Source organism: Antennarius striatus, chromosome 20 (genome assembly GCF_040054535.1).
Source record: "Antennarius striatus isolate MH-2024 chromosome 20, ASM4005453v1, whole genome shotgun sequence".
In the NCBI taxonomy this organism is placed as follows: Eukaryota; Metazoa; Chordata; class Actinopteri; order Lophiiformes; family Antennariidae; genus Antennarius; species Antennarius striatus.
The window spans coordinates 6,941,681-6,961,254 of NC_090795.1; the positions used below are offsets into that span (position 1 = coordinate 6,941,681).

General features: G+C 43.1%; 1 protein-coding gene across 8 annotated transcripts in view; it reads right to left on the minus strand.

Moving 5' to 3' along the window:
• atp8a2 (ATPase phospholipid transporting 8A2) overlaps nt 1-19,574 on the minus strand; it is a 41,373-nt gene that overhangs the window by 12,794 nt on the left and 9,005 nt on the right. For 7 of the 8 annotated variants that reach the window (XR_011039037.1, XM_068343744.1, XM_068343742.1 and 4 more), the window contains exons 3-25: nt 17,857-17,956; nt 17,412-17,510; nt 17,258-17,303; nt 16,990-17,030; nt 15,609-15,682; nt 15,157-15,226; nt 14,801-14,928; nt 14,443-14,554; nt 14,134-14,302; nt 13,888-14,015; nt 13,728-13,805; nt 13,549-13,637; nt 13,246-13,290; nt 12,965-13,040; nt 12,655-12,843; nt 12,523-12,572; nt 12,358-12,427; nt 12,186-12,270; nt 11,953-12,092; nt 10,813-10,951; nt 10,217-10,281; nt 3,556-3,728; nt 220-403 (exon numbers count right to left, since the gene is read on the minus strand). Coding sequence is in view for 7 of the 8 variants with exons in the window: in XM_068343744.1 (XP_068199845.1) it covers nt 220-403; nt 3,556-3,728; nt 10,217-10,281; nt 10,813-10,951; nt 11,953-12,092; nt 12,186-12,270; nt 12,358-12,427; nt 12,523-12,572; nt 12,655-12,843; nt 12,965-13,040; nt 13,246-13,290; nt 13,549-13,637; nt 13,728-13,805; nt 13,888-14,015; nt 14,134-14,302; nt 14,443-14,554; nt 14,801-14,928; nt 15,157-15,226; nt 15,609-15,682; nt 16,990-17,030; nt 17,258-17,303; nt 17,412-17,510; nt 17,857-17,956 (2,350 nt within the window). In the remaining variant the exon portion in view is untranslated. The remainder of the gene's footprint in view (nt 1-219; nt 404-3,555; nt 3,729-10,216; nt 10,282-10,812; nt 10,952-11,952; nt 12,093-12,185; nt 12,271-12,357; nt 12,428-12,522; nt 12,573-12,654; nt 12,844-12,964; nt 13,041-13,245; nt 13,291-13,548; nt 13,638-13,727; nt 13,806-13,887; nt 14,016-14,133; nt 14,303-14,442; nt 14,555-14,800; nt 14,929-15,156; nt 15,227-15,608; nt 15,683-16,989; nt 17,031-17,257; nt 17,304-17,411; nt 17,511-17,856; nt 17,957-19,574) is intronic. The other variant, XM_068343746.1, reaches the window with a different exon arrangement.

A 19,574-nucleotide genomic window follows, 5' to 3' on the forward strand; every position in this document is an offset into this window, starting at 1 on the left:
TTCTTTAAGAATTACATTCCTGACCAGTCATCAGTTGACACTGAAGACATGATACTTGAGTGAGACACGTAAGTAAATTCTCCCTGCGGTTGACCCCTCCAAGGAGGTCAAAGGTCAGGACCAGAAGAACACTAAGTAGGTAAAGATTCTCTAAAGTGTCTCGCCTGAGGACGCTGAAGCCCAGTGACCAACCGAGGAGTCCATCACGTTCCCGTCTACCTGTGCTATGGAGTAGTCCGAGGAGTTTGTGGCCTGCATGCCCTCGTTCCCGCTGATCCCCACGCCGACATGAGCCGTCTGGATCATTCCCACGTCATTCGCACCGTCGCCTATCGCCAGCGTGATGGCCTTCACGTGTTTCTTCACCATATCCACAATTTCTGACTTCTGCAGCGGAGAAACTCTAGAATAAAACCAAAATAGAGAGATTACTGGTTGGCTTTACGAGTCTGTAGCAGCAGGGAGGAAGATTTAGGTATAGAAGGGAAAGGGGATAAGAAACAAAATGCCAACTAGTGAGGAGGATGACTAAAATTTAAAAACTAAGAAGCGAAGAAAGGGATGAGAGGATGGTAGTAAAACACACACACACGCACGCACACACACACACACACACACACACACACACTGCAGGGCTGTGTGGATCTCCATACTGGGAATGAGGAAACAATGATTCACTGTTCAGCTAATAAGACGCACGTTTGATGCCTTTACTTACAGTATGTGTGCTTGACTGTGTTTGTGCATGTCTGCATTCATCTGTGTGTGTGTGTGTGTGTGTGTGTGTGTGTGTGTGTGTGTGTGTGTGTGTGTGTGTGTGTGTGTGTGTGTGTGTGTGTGTGTGTGTGTGTATGTATACACTCTTTGAGCTTCCAGTGGAACTCCACCCTCTTGACCTGCTTCGCTGATCCTCTCGCTCATAACCGGTTCTGTCTCTTGGAGGACAATGAGGGACCCATGGAGGCTCGATTACAGGCTGTAACCTCGAGGGCCGCTCAGAGACCCCAATAAGGTGATTTTCTGCACACTGAGATTTTTTTTTTTAAACTTTATTTTATGGTACCACGTGTTGAATATGTGGAAAAATGAGACCGCAGCTCCATCCAATACCCTGTGTTGGTTTTCTATTTGGCTTCACTTGAGGGGTTTTGGAACTGTGTTTTCCTCTCAATCCTTCATTGTTCCCACCGTCGGGCTTGGAAAGAAATGGTGAAGAGTTTGGATTAATGTGAGCTAGAAATAAAACAACGCAAAAAAATAGTAAGCGAGGACACCGATGCCCCCGATTATCATAGGTGAAAGTGGGCAAACTGAGGGCAGAAGTCCAAATGTGGCAAAAGCGTTCAAATAAGCAACTGAGAAGGAAACCAATTGTGATCTCCTCTCTTTATAAACCCCAAAAATGAAAATCCAACCACATGGAAAGTTTATTTTCTCAAAAAGCCAATTCTGGACCTGATGACTATCCAAAATTGTCATCATGTCTGTTTTCAAAACACGCATGATTGTGCGAGGGGGCGTTTCCACTGTCATTCACACACACTCAGCTGAAGTAAGCATTGTTCTCTCCACCGGCAGAAAACTGACACCGGGACTGGGATTAAATCAGTAGAACAATCTGCATATACATTCTGTAATGATATAGTAATTGCCTGGGCTTCAGTGGTGTATTTTGGGGGAGTATTTCGAGCGTCACCACTGGACTATGTGTTTAAACTGTGGACAGTACTTCAAAGAGTCACTTTCACAATGACACGCTGTTCCTGTGTGTGCGTTAAGCACAGCTCTTAATCTCCGGTCTCACACCAAACCCCCCCCCCCGTGTTCGTCACTGCTCTCTTTGTCGTCACGACGCGACAAAATCAAATTACGTGTAACTGAATTTGCCGCTGCTTTCAAAACAGAACACACGATGCTTTCGAGATCAGACGTGTGACCTCTCGTCAAGCTGGAATCATTCCTTCCCAGGGAGAGAAAATCCCGGCCTCGTCAGGCTCCGCTGAAGGATGGGATCAACCTCCGCTTCTTGTTTTTCCTGTTCCTGCGAGTGTGTCTGCCCATGCATCTCCAAGGCCTCTGATCACAAATCTCTCTTTATCTCTCTCCCGTCTTACCGTACCCCTCGTTTTAAACACTTCTAACGTCGTCTGGAATTGTGTAATGCGGCGCTGGAGGAGATGAAAGGCTCCCAGGGAACTTCACAGTGGAATCAAGTAGAAAATAAGCAACCGCTAATTCCCCCGATAAACATACGCAGTCAGGAAAGCCGTGCGTGCGAGTCCGCCCCGACTCCGCCACACATTCCCAAACTGTGAAACAGCTCACGCATGTAGTGAGTGAGGCATGATGTCACATTCATCTCTGTACTTAAGAGACCAAGCTCATTATTAAAGGCACCTTATTAATGGAGTCATGTCGTGGGTGCACACAAACACACAGGAAACAACATCACTGGTTCCCAAGAATTCCAAATGGCACGAAGAAAAAAAGGCAATTTTTTTTTTCTGTTATACAAACCCAGAATTGTTGGGACACCAATTATCTACAGCACAAAACCCATGACTATATTTTATTTATATTGCTGATTTAAAAAAATAAAGGGTTTTGCAATAAAGAAGGCTCATTCTTCCAATATCTAATAACTAAAGAGTCAAACACAATCTAAAACTGGCAAATCCAAGTTGTTCTCAACGGGAAAAAATCTTCAAATGCGTCCAAGAAATTAAAGTCAGCAAAAAAAAAAAGAAAGAAAGATTTAAATCAACTATGAATCGGACCTTACAATTTTCAATAACTTTGAAAGCTGTAATCGTAGTAAGAACGACACTGAAACAGAAGAAGGAAAGAGAGAGAGGAATGGAGTGAAGGAGAGAGGAAGCTGGAGGCTGTTTGAGAGGCTCATGAGACCAGAGTCTGGATGTGACCTGGATATGGAAGGGAGAGTCGGTTACTTCCCTCCTGGCTGCACACGTACACACACACACACGCACGCACACACACAGAGACAAAAGACGAGTGGAAAGTCTTTTGTTAAACATCACAGGTGGCGCCGAATGGAATATGACCAAATAAGGGAACAAGCAATAAACACTATGAACAGAGTGCACTTTGTATCACTGTGCTTAATGACCATCTGTGTGTGTGTGTGTGTGTGTTGGTACCCATTTCAGGGGTACAACCGGTATGTGAGTCATGCCTTTGACATTTATATGCAGTGCAATGTATTAGATTACTCCTGCTGTGCAGCGAGACAGGCTTTTATCACCCCGGTTCATTTGCTGACTGTGAGAGACTGACAGCCTGAAACAGGCACAGGAGCATACAGGTCTATGCATGCAGACACACACACACACATACACACTCACACTCGCATCGCGCACACTATGAAGGATTAATGCGAATGTGGATCAATGGATCTTCTGAAGAGCTTTTACAGTTTTCTTCATGCATGTGGCTTCTTGGTTCACGCCGTAATTGTAACGTCACGCAGATAATGTGCATTGAGTGTGATTGTGAGTGTGTGTAGTAGTGTGGAGTTGTGTGAGTGTTGCCTACCGGCAGCAGATGACAGCCTTGCAGGACAACGCCAAGTCCAGGAAGGCCTGGCGGAGCTCGAAGGAAAGCGCATACTTCAGTGTCTGACCGTCGATGATCAACGCCAGCTCGTTTTCTTTCCTCAGAGAGTCGCCCAGGGACGAACAGTGAGCCGTCAGAGTGGCACGAGTCGCCTGAGAAGAAAAAGAAACACACACATCTCTACAACACTTGGCTGAAGTCAGCAACATAACACAAACCCATCAGTGCTCATGATGATGTATCAGGAAACGCTGCTGGCTTACAGTGAAAGCCTTACCTCTAAACTTCAACCCCACCACAGACTGGCAAGTCATAAATCCTGATTCTTATCCTCACCAATCATAACTCTACATCTCACCCTGGAAATGACTCTTATTTGATCCGGCAGCGACCTTTTCAAATTGACCGCATTTTTCAGGTTTTTATGGGGGGGGTTTTTCCGGTGATGTTGTGGCCTCACAAAAGTAGTGAAAATAAAAGTGACACACATCAAAACACACAGCGATTTGTTGAAAGGTAAAAAACCACCGTCGGTAAGTGGAGGACATGTGCTCTTGGTTGCATGAACCGCTTTCATCTGGGGGGGGGGGAGATTTGCTCCTGTGTACACTCAACAATTAAGAATGTCAGCATAAACAACTTAAAGTTCACAGTTGCCCTAGACATCATCACAACGCACTGCTGCAAAGAGGACCGCGGGGCATGTTTAAGAATGACATGAAACCTTAAATCTTTACCTCAGACAGCAGCAACAAACCACAGCGAGGGAAAACATGCAAAGAAGTTTCACACGACTGGAGGAGAAGGGGAAAAAAAGAACAGCAAGGCAAACTAAACGCGGAGCCATGGGTGAAATGCATCGTTCATTTCTAATGGAGTGTAATATGTGTGAGTATATGTGTGTCTGTGGGTGAGTGTGTGTTGGTATGAATGCCCGCTTGCCTGCAGGGCAGTAGTTTGGGGCAGTTTAGATGGAGCTCTAGATAATAGAGGAACAGGGATTACGAGAGAAAATAAACATCCAACGGATCAGTAATGAATTCCATGTGGAGGAGCAGGCACGCTATTAGCTACCAGTTAGGGCCACACACACAAACACACACACACACACACACAAACACACACACAATTATGGCCTCCATGGGATCTCTACGCTGCAGAGCATTACCATGGTCTTATGGCATTTCAAGGTCTGATGTGCACCAGGCTTGTCTTGTCTGTTTGAACCTTTAAGATGACAAATTGATGCTGTTTTGATTATTCACTGGGAAAATACAAAACAGCAAAAAAATGTTAAGCTGTCTTGTTATGGATTGGCATTAAACAGTAAAAAAAACAACCAAAAAACAGATTACGATAAACTTCATTTTTTATATTGCAGAAACCACCAGGGAAACACAGTTTAAAGCTCATTAAAATCCCTACAAGAATGTTTTATTTGTGTCCAAATAGTAGCAGACAGCTCAGTCTGTCTGGGGATTATTTTGTTAGTAGCACATGTGCTTAGAACCGTAATAAACAAATACTGATGCACTATGAATTACTCCATAACAGGAAATTTTTGTGGAAACATGGGAAATACGAGTAAACATATAGCAAATAGTTACACCAGGCCAAACCTTAGACAAAAATGTGCACAAACATTTCAAAATTCGGTCTCTCAGTGGGCTACCGGCAGCCGGCAGACATGAGAGAGTCCAATGACCCACAGAGATATGACCCCTCTGTCCACCGATCAGCGTGTGCATGGGACAACACACACACACATACACACACACACACAAACTCACATGAACAATGTAGTCTCTCTTCCTCTTGCCAAACAGCCATGTAAAAATGCATCTGCACACAAGTGTCCCTGCTCTTGTGTTTTCTCAGCCTCAGGCTGTATGTTTTTCTTTGTGTGCCAGAATTCCTGTTTGCATTCACCTTTTTTCCCCCCACAAAAGGAAAACAAAAACATAATGAAAGGATTAAAGGAGATTACAGGTTGTCAGAGTTCTTAAACTCAAAGTGTCCATGTGTGTGTGATGTGCACGTGTTTTCACAGAGGAGCGGAACACATGCATGCATGTATGACCGTGCTTGTTTGCATGGGAGTGCACGGAAGCTGTGTCCGACTTGTCTTCGCTTCATTCAGGGACTGACGTAAAAGGGCTCAGCGTAACATAAAGCACGCAACACGCAAAAAACGAAGAGAAATATAACAAGACTGGATTGATGCTGGAAGTCTTGCACAACTTTCTAAACACACTATCGTCTCTAGTACAGCAGGTAAGGAGATGGGTGTTGTACCGACAAAAGCTTTAGCTGTAGCTCAGATAACCAGGAATAATAACCAGGTTAGTCTGCAGGGATCTAAAGATTAAAAAGGTCACAAATGTACAAAGACTAGTTAGCTATCAAAGCTCAAACATCCAAACTACAGCAGGTCCAGACACTAATTGTATCCTCATGATGGAGAAAATGAAACAGCCCACCAAAGGTCCGCTATGATCTTTTAGCACGTTCTCAAAAAAAGAACAAACATGAGACAAAAAAAAAAAAAAGAAGAAAGTTTCCATGACTATTTAACTTTCGTCTTTCTCACGCTAGATTACCTGCTATTTTTGGAGAACTTAAAGGAAAAAGTTGGTTGATACTTTTGATTCCTTTTGCAATGTGACAGATCTCATTAGCAAGTATTTTTATGTTCCTAACTGAATGTTTATTTTTTATGTGTATTTGGGCTTGAAAAGGGAGGAACACACACACACACACACACACATAAACGCACACACTCTGTAAGCAACGTTCACAGGCCATTCTGAATGGAATTTTATCAGGCTTATATTTGGATCGCGGATGAGGGAGGGCATGGGGGCAGCTTGAGATATAACAGGTCACCTTGGCTTGGTGCATACTTTACCATAAGATGCATAAGAACAAACAAAGCCACACAGACACGCGTGGAGAACTAAATAATATAAATGAGCAAAGAGGATGGGGAACGCTAAACGTTGATGCAGTCCAGGCCACGCTCTCTGTTCAAAGACAGCTCAATCCCTAATGCCATTATGACAAATGGACACAGTCAAAATATAAAATGTACCCCCCCCAAAAAAAACCTCTAAGCAAGATAAATGGAAGAAGGGTACAAAGAGAACGAGAATGACGAAGGTCAAGGAGTTAGAATCAGATGTGGGGAGAGGAAGGCATGCAAATTCTGTCACCGCTGAGGTTTAATATACCGTTTAATTATCTGACAGCGCATCTGTACAAACACCCACATCTCCTGCAGCCTTCGCCACACACACGCAGACACACACACACGCATACACACACACATGCACAGTGCTGACCAAGCTTGCTCAAAAAGAAAAAAATCAGGAATGAATATACAGATATGGATTAAACAGACAACCCCCCCCCCCAAAAAAACAAATATAAACTGAAAAATGCCAAAACAATAGAGCGAGTTCAGGCACAAAATAATATATGTGTGACTGTGTGCGTGAGTGTGCGTGAGTGTGCGTGAGTGTGCGTGTGTGTGTGTGTGTGTGTGTGTGAGAGAGATGATTAATGAGCAGAAGAAAGATGGTGTTTGTCTAACAAATGTACTGCGGGCAGCATGACGGGGGAGAGGGGGATTGTGGGAAAGTTGGACGTAATGTATATTCAGAACTATCAAGCTGATCAGGCTGATCATGCACCCCTAAAGAGTGTGTGTGTGTGTGTGTGTGTGTGTAATGAACATAATCTAAAAAGGAAGCCTTACATTCGTGTTTGTGTGTCCTTCATAGAGCAGACGGGACAAACGTCGGCGTCGGTCTGTGTGTGATGTGACCGTAACAGATGGTCCTCGTCACAGCTCCAGTGGTCACAAACCGTTTACCCAGGAGGCATTGCTCACGGGGTTTGTTTTGATGAGCAGGAGCACCAAAAGGAGATAGCGTTACCCCTCAGTCATCACCCTCACATGGTTAGACACCCCCCTCCTCCTCCTCAGTCTCCCATTCATTTACTTCCTCTTTCCAAATCGTGTCCAGTAAACTCTCCTTCATTCACAAACACCTCTTCTGTCCTGTCATGAGGATAAACACATACTTTGTCGCTTTTTCCTGCTCTCATAAAGGTCGCTCAGTCGCTTCCTGCTCGCTGAGAGGGTGTTGACAGATGTGGAGGAAGCGGCGTGAAAGAGATGTGGAGCGACCAATGGAGGGGTTGCATCTGCTGCCGAGACTGGCAGGATCCTCTCTGCAGGTCAACCCTCACACACTGATAACGGCACAGGGAGGGTGTGAGAGGAGACCCTGGTAGCATTATTCAAAAACCGGCGGAGCAGATCAAAACCAGAGGTGAGATTTTGATAAGCGGCTTCTGTTTCCACTCAAGCGTGAGATTCACTTTTAAAAAACGGGGGCTCCGTGCTGGAGGAAACACCGCAGCATCGCTTTCATCCACGGAGAACCGCTGGACGCAGCCAGAGCTCTCTGAAGTTGTCTGGTTCACGCACCGGAGACGATTGTTTCTTCTCTAACATCCAAATGTCAAAATAAAGTCAGATGTTCAACATGACGCTCATCAGAAGGAGGATATTTAATGTCTAATCTGGCAAACATCTGATTTCATTGCTGCGTTGTGTAAACAAGGGGATGTCATTGTTCACATTTTATAGTCAGGTTTTATTACAGCAGCTTTGTCTTGTTGTTTATTCTGTCTTGTATTTACTGTCTTGTGTTTATTCCCACTTGAGAGAGCGCTACAAATGCTGAAGCCCGAGAAGTACGCCCAAGCTAATGCACTTACTAACAGGAAAAATTCCCCCTGTGACCCGTGGATTATGTTTCATGTCAACCAGCTGTCTCTCTCTCCGCTCTGTCTCTGTGCACCATATAGAAACGTGTTAGCACGACCTCTTTACATTGAGAATCCTTCAAACAATAATAAAACACCTCCTGGAGCTCATAAATGCTGGAGGACTCATGGGTGGAGTGGGTTGAGTCCAGGCTCTCCAGCTGAAAGATGGTTTCCACACTGCACCGTGTTGTATTAAAGTTGTTGCACAGCGGAAGACGCCGAACGGAAAATCAACATTTTTGCCATAAAGGAAAAGTGAAAGTTTCTGAACATTTCCTGTGGATTTTAACACGCCGCCGAGAGAAAGTTTTAAATCCTTCATCGCTTCAGAAGGTCCCGCTTTATCGCAAGTCATCCGGCTGTGGAAGACATTTCCTTGCCGTAAAAAGAAAAAAAAAATTCTAGTGAAATGAATTGGAAAGTGTTCCAGCATGTACGCCGAAACGTAAAATGAGAAATAATTAAACAAAACCAGACCTTAAGATAAGGAATTTTTTAATAGTTTCCTGTTTCCTTTACCATGGAAGACAGGCTTAATATTCCCCATGGCTGCTGTTAAAGCAAACACACGATGTATAAAGAATAACAACAAGGGCCAAAAAAAAATCCACTTTCAGCTGTTATCAGAGCCAAAAACGACGTTAGCAGACAGCAGTCGGGCTTTCAGCTGCTTACTGTTACTGTACGGTAGGTGTTCCATAATTGTAGACAGACTGCTAATAACGAATTCAAACCATAATAAAAACACTCCACTTTACTTCTGCCCTCTAACTGCAGTAGCGTCACTATGACATCAACGCTTCACTCCGTCCAACTCGATTTACTCAGCGTCTAAGTGGCCTCCTGCACACCGTCTGCCTTCTGCACAGCGGTAAACCTGGCCTGAGAGCTTCTCTATCATGTGATGCATGTAAAGTTAACACCACAGGGATAAGTTGGTACAATGGAGGTTTGAATTTGCGTGATTTAATATAAAATCAAGACAAGCACTAACATCTTTTGGGATGTGGTTTAAGTTAGATTCCATGCTAACCACATCCAGGGCGATAAAGGACACCCGGCATCCGTGCAGCGATTTAAATGACGCAAGAAAATTATCAGTGTAAACATGGACGCTCCTCCTTCACACACACTTTGGATCCGCAAACACACAAATCCCATAAACAAATGCACATGATACAATCACACACACTTCAAATTTATGAGGCGTAATCTCTCCAGGCTCACATATAAACAAACCCTGTAAAACGAAACACACTGTGATTTTGTGTGTGTGTGTGTGTGTGTGTGTGTGTGCGTGTGTGTGTGTGTCTAAGCACACATGGCCATGAGGAAGTGTGTGAAAGAGAGACGGACACGCAGACACATGAGAGCAATCAAGCCACTTAAAGTTAAACAGTCACACATGAAACCTGAGCGGAAATAAAAAAAAAAATTAAAAAAAGCACTTCAGATCTCAATCTGAATGAGAGCACAAAGACACACACTCTGCCTAAGACGTTCCTGCGCATTTGTGTCGTCGTAGCAACGGAGAGATAAGAGAAGAGAAGGGAAGAAGCGATCGCGCTCGTCACTTTTCATCCCTTTTCTCCAGAGCGTCACCAGAGACTTTAATAACCTGCACCTGTGTGCACACAAAGAGCCCCACCCACCAATCTGGCTCTGCACCACACCCTAGTTCCCACGGTAACCTGTTTAACACCCACACCACAAAAACCCGACTCCCTGCGCAAGTAAAAGCAGCCCCGACACCTTTACCACATGTGGACCAGGGGGGTGAGTGGGAGGAAGGCTTACTCACATCCAGGGAGTCCTCGTTGACGATGATGAGGGACATGCCGTGTGTCACCAGACGACACGAGTAACCTGAGGAGCAGACAGATAGTGAATGGTAGCGGATGTGGGGGGGAGGGGATTCGATTTAAACCCAAAACACAGGCAAAAAAAAAGTGATCTCATGTCCGACTAGACTCCCAAAGCCACGTTCACACGCGTTTCTGTCAGGTGTGGACGACGGTTCAAACGCCGCGATGAGAGCAAAAAAAAGTGATAGAAGATGTCCCAACTTAGCAAACGCTTTCCATTCCACAAAGGAGTTCTTTTAATGGACATCTGTTGCTAAAGATCTCCATGACAGCCAGAAGAATTCAGATACACTGATGTCATTGGTCTGCAACTTTTACCCATCTAGCTGCTGGCGTGACTGGGAAATGCCTGATGTTTCAGTCCGCTTAAGGCCCACTATTCTCGTAGAATGATCTAATTAAATCCACAATACATAACAGTTTTGTAAATTGCTACGCACCACGCTTCAGCGATGATTGAGATGGTGGGATAAAAAAAAGCACATTTTTGTAACTGTTTTTCATGCACAGGGGTTATCTTAAATTCTTTCACCTATATTGATAGCCGTCTCTTGCTTGTCTCCAGTGAGGACCCAGATCTTGATGTCAGCTCTCATTAGAGTGGCGATGGTCTCCGGCACGCCAGCCTGGAGACGGTCCTCTATAGCTGTAGCCCCCAAAAGTATTAAATTCTGTTGGGCAAAGAGAAAACAATGATAAACAAATAGGTGGAAATCATTTGAAAAAGACAATTCTAAAAGAGAGCGGAGGGGAAATATGTGGCATAAAAGAGAAAAGTGGGTTAAAATAAATCTTATTTAGGCTCCAAATCCAGCCAGACGGCAGCCTGCCTGCATGTGAGGGCTCTTTCTCTGCAGAGGACGTCACATATATCTAATTTGAGGACGAGGACGCTGCCAGCGAGTTCAATTGAGTTGGTACAGCAGCTCGATTTGGACCTCTGTTCCAGCTTTGTGTCTTCGTGCCAAGAAGTAACCCATTACCTTTCCTACCCTTGCTTTAATTTGTTCAGCATTTAAACGCATATGTACTCTCATTAGACACACTCGGATGCACACACAAACACTTGCTCAGAAACACAAGTTAACACTACTGTGTTGTTGACTTCAGTTTTATGGGGCTTTTGGCAGACTAGTGCAGGTAATTACCCTTGTGGTCTCCCTGTCTGAGCTCCCCTCCTCCTCACATTTCCTTTTTCCCTCTTCACTTACTTTTCTCACCTCCACTCTCTGCGCTCTTTGGATTTCTCACCTATCGCTTCAATTCTTTCCAAATATCTTCTGAATTCCACATAATCTCCCCTTTTTCAATCCAGCCTTTCGTTAGCCAATAAAATATTATTAAAACATCATCCTACTAAATTTTATTTTCAAAAAAAACTACACGCAACTTAAAAGGAAGTCTGACTGTGTATTGCAATTTACAGGCTGTCACGACTAATGAAGGAGTGCTGTGTTTCTGCAAGTGTGGGGAATCACTGGAGCAACTCTGCCACCTTTTGGCAAACATGAAGTGTGTGTTTGTGAGTGTGTGAGCATGCATCGGGAAAAATTTTATGCTCTTTTATGCATCTGCTAAGATTTCAATAAATCAATCAACACCGCAATTTGATTCGATAAACACTAAAAAGAGGAAATTTATCTAAGAATAAACCCGAAGAGACGGTGTTTACCTTTTCCAGATGTTCATAAATTTCCTCCAGTTTCTGAGCGCGGTCTTTGAGTACAGTGCTGACGCGATTGTATTCTTTAAGCCACTCCTGGTAAGCCTCTTCCTCCAGGTCCACATAGGCAAAACACAGAGTCCTCAAACCTGGACAGATGAGAAGAGGATGGAATCCATCATGGATCACGAGCAGAATACCAGTTTTCACCTCAATTTTACTACTCCATTCCTTCTTCTCACCTTCAGTTGCAAACTGTTCCAGATGAGCAACAGTTAATTCTTTATACTGGGAAACTTCAGTAAGACGTTCAAAAATGACATTATCCTGAAAAATGACAAAATGAGAACATCAGTATTAAGTGGGAAACGTTTACAGACGCTCTGAGCGCTTCTTATAATGAGATAAACATACAGCTCCTTTGCAGTACAGCCGTAGCTTCCCATTGGGGGTTCTGACGACCACAGACATACGTTTGCGGTTACTGCGAAGGAAGCAGAGAATTTAGTTTCAAAACACACCACAATCTTATATTACAGAGTTATTACTGCCCGAGAAGAACATTTATGGGGGTTTTACCTGGAAAACTCCAGGACATTCAGCAGCTCATAGCTCATCTCTTTTCCTCTCTGAAACACACAATAACATTTCAGCACCTAAACTTGCATTAGACAGCTCTGACTGCAGGAAAACACACACAGAGGCACTCACAGCTTCGATTATGACTGAATGAGGGGTTCTCGCAGTAAAAACAAAGCCAAGGCCTTTGGCTCCTTTGACCAGCGCTCCTTCATCTGGAGAAGAGGCCTGGTAAATGATCTGGTTTTCCTCTCTCTCTGGGACCACCGTGTGACACACAGCCATCATTGTCAGGAACTCACAGATTTGAGGCGATGTAGGCTGAACATATGCACACAAACAGAGTGGAGGTGGTTTTTAATAGCACCCTCTTGTCATTTTTTTTTCTTTTTTTGACAGAATAGGTTCACCTCAACTACAGAAGAGCTCCAGAATTGCTTACGTGGTTCTTCTCAATGTTTTGGATGAGGGTTGGGTCGTCAAACTCGGTAGAATTATTACTGTTGGACGGCAAATTGCTGTCAGATAAGAAAAAAGTCATTCATGAAAGCAGTTATTTTCATTTTTTGACTTTCAAATTGTGCCACAGTCTAAAATAGATCTTTTTTTTTTTTTGCATCAAACATGCAAATGAAACTCACTACTCAAAGCATGCCTAAGATAAAGAAAGGAATTTTAGAAAGGAAAAAACAGAGGAGAAAGTCGGAGAGGAGAGTCACTAACCTGAAGTCCTCCATCGAACGATCGCAGTCGAGGTCGGGGAAGTGGCTGCAGTGTTGAATGTGGTCGTATAGTAAAGAGGAATCAATAAACTGATGAGTTGTTAGATCTGATCAAGCGTGCGAGATTTAGATCAACTACAAGCAGATGATTTTCTTTCACTACAAGCTGAGAAGGCTGGGAAGACTTTAATCAGTTTAACTAGTTGAGAAGGAAAGAAAAATGAATTCAGTGGGGTTCTCATTTTTATTTGGATGATCTGTTAAGTGAAACAGCTCGGAGGTGAAAAGGAAAGAGAGGACTGACCCATATGTAATTCCTGCAATGGTACACTTCTTAAAGTGCATGACGTTGCAGGTCAGAGTGCCCGTCTTGTCCGAAAAGAGATATTTCACCTGGAAAAAGACAGATAATGGCACATTTCAACAACTGGCTGAGTGGAAATGTCATTTTAATTACACTGATTATAAAAATAAGGAACTGACCTGACCCAGCTCCTCATTCAGATTGGACGTTCGAGCCATTGCCGGTGTGTCTGTCTCGGAGTAATACATCTCTACATCCTGAAAAAAACAAAACAAACACTTCACAAACCTTACAAAGACCACATTAGAAATCACACATCACAAAAATGACGACACATACCCAGTTGATGAAGAGCGCCTGTGTGAACTTCACCACTTCCAGAGTGACCAGCAGGCTGATGGGGATCAAGTTGTTGTAGAGGATGATGAAAGTCAGCAGGTTGTAGGCGAAGTTGGTGGAGATGTCGCCTGCACAAACACACAACTCTCACTGATTCTGATCCTTCATTACCGTGAAGAGATTCACATTATAGACTGTAAGGTGTTGTGTGTGTGTGCGTGTGTGCGTGTGTGTGTGTGTTCTCACCAGCGCGGGACAGGTACCAGCAGGCGTCTTCAGTGTGTTCTCTGTTCCAGATGGCGGCACCCACGGAGCTCACCAGGGCCATGACCAGCAGGATGCCGAACAGGACCAGGATCTGCATGTTGGTCACCCGCTCCACGTTAGAGCGCTTCAGTGGAGCCTTGGTGGAGTTCTGTAGACATGTCAATAATTACAATACAAAAATGGCAGAGTGTGAATTGATATAACTGTTCCTATTGAGAGAAGTCTGTCGAGCAGATGTTTCATATTTTATATATAGTTTAGTAAATTCAGAGAGAATAGCGGCTTAACCTGCATCAGTTTGGAGTCATGGCCAGTGTAGACAACAATTCCCACAACCCATTGCGTGTTTCTGAGCTGGGCACCACGCAGCAACACCTGATCCGGACCCAGTGGAGCTGGACTGAAGAGGAAAATATATGTAAATTTTAATTATTTCTCAAATCAGCTCCTGTATATTAAGCAGTTTTCTTTACACATTGTGATTCTTCAGTGATATATTTTTGTACAGAAATGTTGCCTTACAATTTAATATTGACAGATTTCTCAAATTTTTTGTTGAATTCTTTCCCTCAAAGTATTCCAGAATATGATTATTCACAAGAATAGGAATAATAGAGCCATAATACTACATATATGGATGTCTTACTTGTGGTTCTCCAGGCGCAAAGTGCCGGTGAAGTCATACAAGTGTCTGTTAGGGCCTTCACACTCCAAACGCCCAGAGAGCGCCACCAAATCCTCCAAAGCCTGAGCCCCGGCTGTCAGTGAGAGACCCTGGAAAGACGGAGTCCAGAAAAGGACAGGTTACTGACGGAGCACTGATAACAATCGGAATTATGATAAAGTGTCTTCTAGCTAGCTAATTAACTAAAACCTTGGGAATTGATTTATTTCCAGCTGGGCTACAAAAGTGATTTTAGCATATAAATTCAAATTTAAACTCATACATTCCTCATTCACCTACACAGAAATGTTACCCACAGATTTCTTCTTCTTTCATACCTGTCTGATCTTCAGGTTGGTTTCTCCATCCAGGTTGGAGGTCTCAGTGTAACACATGGCCTGAGGCTCACTGTGGAGATGAAGATGTCCATCAACAAACTGTAGCATATAACACGGCTGATCTATCAATCTGAACATAAAAAATACTGATAAAGAGATTCTTCACTAATTGTTTATGCTTATTCAATTTCTTTTTAGTACAGATTTTCAGATAAAAACTTTTGCTGCTTTCACATAATTTCATGCAATTTCAAATAAATGTTTAGGATGTTGCTTTGTAATGTGCTGGCGACGCGTCTGGAGTGTACCCTGCCTCTCACCCCATACTCTGCTGGGATAGGCTCCAGCAACACTCGTGATCCGAAAACTGACGACTACTTTTAAATACTTTAAGTTCATACATATCGTATACAAATGTGTCCATACAAACACACTCATTCACACTTCCTGACCTGGAGGATAAAATCACCATGTCAGCTGGTAGGTGCTGGCCATTGGTCACCTTCACCATGTCTCCTACTGCCACCTTGTGGCCGGGATGCAGCAGTGCAACAGTGTCAGGGGGACACGCATGGGAAGATGGGAATAGACGGGTGTCAAAACAGACAGGATGGGGTGAACAGGGATAAGGGAGGAAAAGAGAGAGAGAAAACAGAAGACAACTTTTTTAGTGACCAACTGAGACACATCCAATCGACAGAGAGGAACACTTGAGCTACTGACAGTGAAGCATTGAGCACAGCGGTGCATAACTTATGCTATTTTTTGATTGAGCTGCAACAGAGAAAGACCAGAATAAAACACAAGCATTATAAGAATGTAGGGAGGACAGACAATACGAACAGAAAGTTCAGAGTTCAAAGTTCACGTGCAAACACAGCTATCAGGTGCAGCATTAACTATTCAACCTATCAGGTTACGGATTCACCTGAGATCTCTTGATGAGTATCTATAGACTTGTTTACACAAGACTCCAAAGCATTCTACAACCTCATGTTGTAAATGTGCAACTGACTTTATTATAGGGCCTTCCTTTGTGCAAAGGAAGCATAAAAGTTGGTTTTTAACAAGTTTTTTGTCAAATTTTGTAGTAAGCGAATAGTAGAATGAGAAATCAAAACTTCCCCATTCACGAAACAACCCATTAAGGGGAACTATCTGTCTTCCACTCTCCTTAATTTGAATATCACTGGGTTAGCAATGATAGCAGCTGAACTTCTGCTCCACTCTTCTGTCATCCACCCAACAAATGCTCGAGTTTGATTTGAGTTGACCCGCTGGAGCAGGAATGTGAGCAGCTGGAGCTCAATTAATGAGAGTATTCAAGCAGAAGATAAGACCCTAAAATAATCTGAACAACAGTGTTAGCTGCACAATGAATATACTGTACACTGTACAGTAGGATTCAAGAACTTCATCTTGATTGGAAGAATTATATAAGACTCTGGATATTTTTTTTTACTCCCGTGGATCCAAACAAAACAAAAAAATCACAAAACAGACTGACTGGTGATGACCCGCAGGAAGAAGAATACACAAAATCAAAGAGAAAATATGGAAAATATGGAAATAAGAAGGCTGAGTGTGACAGAAATGTATCTCAACAATATAAAACTAAAATCAAATAAATATGTGATATGAAATATGACATCAAATGATCCGGTCATATTATTGTTTTAAATGATTAATTCAAATTGCCTGGTTAAAATGCTGCAGAATTGTTCACACTCCTTACGTGCCTGATGTATTAAATCTCATTAAACTGAGCAGTGAGATTGAGTGAGGTGGAGAGAGGAAGAGAAAGAGAGATGATGACAGTGATGACAGTGATACCTGTTTCCATATGACTGTCTGCCAGGCTCCGTTCCGCAGTACTAAAGGACAAGGACAACACAGGCATCCATCAACCCATTGAGCGGCACTCATACAGTATTCATAGTGACTAAACGTTTGTCTGTGGTCTGCACAATAGTGAGTGTCAGGCAACGGCTATTGACTCAGGCATGAATGGAAAACAAAATCCACATAAATAGACAAATCCTTTCGGATGGAAAAGTGAGCAAATGGGTAATAAATGGTGACAAACACACAGAAATGATACCTGTTGTCTTCTTCTTGTTAACTGTGTTGTCTGCTTTGTGTCTTTTCTGTAAAAGACGCAGACGGAGATGCTTTAGATTCCTCATATCACACTTTAACAATTAACAGAGCAGTAGAATGCGCCTGTAGAGAAGGTGACACGGCCGTGTACTCACGTAGTCCTCTATGATCTCCTTGATGCCGGCTACGGTGAGGATGAAGATGAGCGGGACCAGCGTGGTGTAGCGTCCAGTCGGTGATACATCAGGGATTTGCTGATGAGAGTCAAGAGAGGCAGCACTCAGAAATCATTGCTGATAGCAAGTGTTGAGTAGCTTTAAGTACCTATAATGGATCCTCGCTGTGATGGCAAAGATAAACATTCGATATGATTGCATTAAGCTGCACAAGAGCGATTTGCGATAAATTATGCCAGCTTGCAAACTGACGCCAGATACGGTCAGATATGGTTTTCAACATCCCAGTGTCTTTTATGCAGAAAATCTTTACAAATAGAGAATTATTCAAGATTTATCATCTGAAGCAGGAATGGGTCACGGATTAAAGTGATATCAAATTCACAGTACGCTGAGTCGTCGCTCTTCAGTGTGACGGTTTTACCTGCATGAGTGCGATGAACAGGAAGAAGGAGTTTGCAGCCCGCCTGATCTGCTCGTACAGGAACCGGGGTAGAAAGGTGAGCACGCCATACTTGGTGGTGCTGCAGAAGACGACAAGGAGAGACATGAGAGGACATTTTCATCCCGTATATATTGGAACATAAGAATATTTGCATAAATTTCAATGGAATGATTTTCTAACCAGACACAGAATAAATCTACATCAAATTCCTGCAACTAAATCTTGAAATATTTTAAAAGGGGAGTTTGTTACCAAAATCACACTAAAAGGAGATCAATCAGTCAGAATCAGTGAAAAATATTAGCACAAGATTTTTATTAGCACCATATAAACATTTACTAGTTTATTATCACAGTTAAAATCTATTACAAACAGGACGACACCATTATGGGCCGCACACACATCACACCTGTAAGCAGACTAATTCCTTTAATACAGCAAACCTAATTTAGATCCTGAATCTAGAAAATAGTAGCAAGAATCCTTGGCACCTCCACCAGCATGTCAGTCAACTGTATTGATCAGACGGCTGTATCGATTAACCCTGTTATAGCAGAGGACTAGAGTAAGCTTTTAGCGAGGCTAAAAATAAATGGAAGAAAAAAAAAGTCATCCTTCGAGCCAAAGGCTGCCTTCCTGTGTGGCCTAAGTGAAAAATAAGAGCTTCTGAAATGGCTTTTGTTTAATGGATAGCATGCATTTGAACACACACACACACAAACACACACACACACACACACACGCCTCACTCAGAGCACAGGATCTCCAAGGAGATGAACCCATAACTGGTTTTTCCATCTGTATCACTCGACTGCAGACACACGACTACAAAGAACAGGACATGAGACACAAGCAATCGCCGCAGCGCCAGCTGTGAAGCCTCGTGTCCTGACCCTCACGCTCTCATACCAAAGAGTTTGGGGAACACCATCTAAGATCCAGAGGATAAGGCTGCCTGGACTACAGTGAAAGACACACACACACACACACAACAATGACATAAACACACTCATGTTTCCAGGCAAAAGAAACGAGCCAATGAGTTGTTATGTTTCATACAACAGCTGCTGGCTGCAGGGGTGATGCTCTCCCGCTGATGGCTTCATTGTGTTATGGGGTTTAAAAAAAAAAAAAAAAAGGTATCTGTTCCTTTTTCACTATAGATCGAGTGAAATCATTGGGCTAAAGTCATGCAGCCATTCATCGTAAACAGCCAGTATTTTCCATACTATAAGTCGCACCTAAAAGCCTTTAATTTTCTCAAAAACCAATAGTGCGCCTTGTATATGAAAACAGTTTTAGAATAGGCCATTCATTGAAGGTGCGCCTTATAGTCCAGTGCACCTTATAGTGCAGAAAATACTGTAAATGCCAGAACACAGGCAAGTAGATTTGTTTAAGTACTTGATCATGCTCAATTATGCTTCACTTGTGCATAGGAGAGCAGCACTAATGCTCAGGTTGTCGAAAAACAACTGCATGCAATAAAAAATATGGAGGTGGAGGACCTGGGGAATTGAGAGAAGGTAAGTTGAGTGTACAGATGAAAGCTACAAGGCTTTACTCCCTTTAAAAAAATCAATGAGGCTATTGAACGTTTAAAAGAGAAAGAGTTACAGGAACACCAGGACATCAATGAGCGTGCCTCTGGTGCCAGAGCGGTCTCGACTCTTCACCGAGCATGGAGGATGGGACAG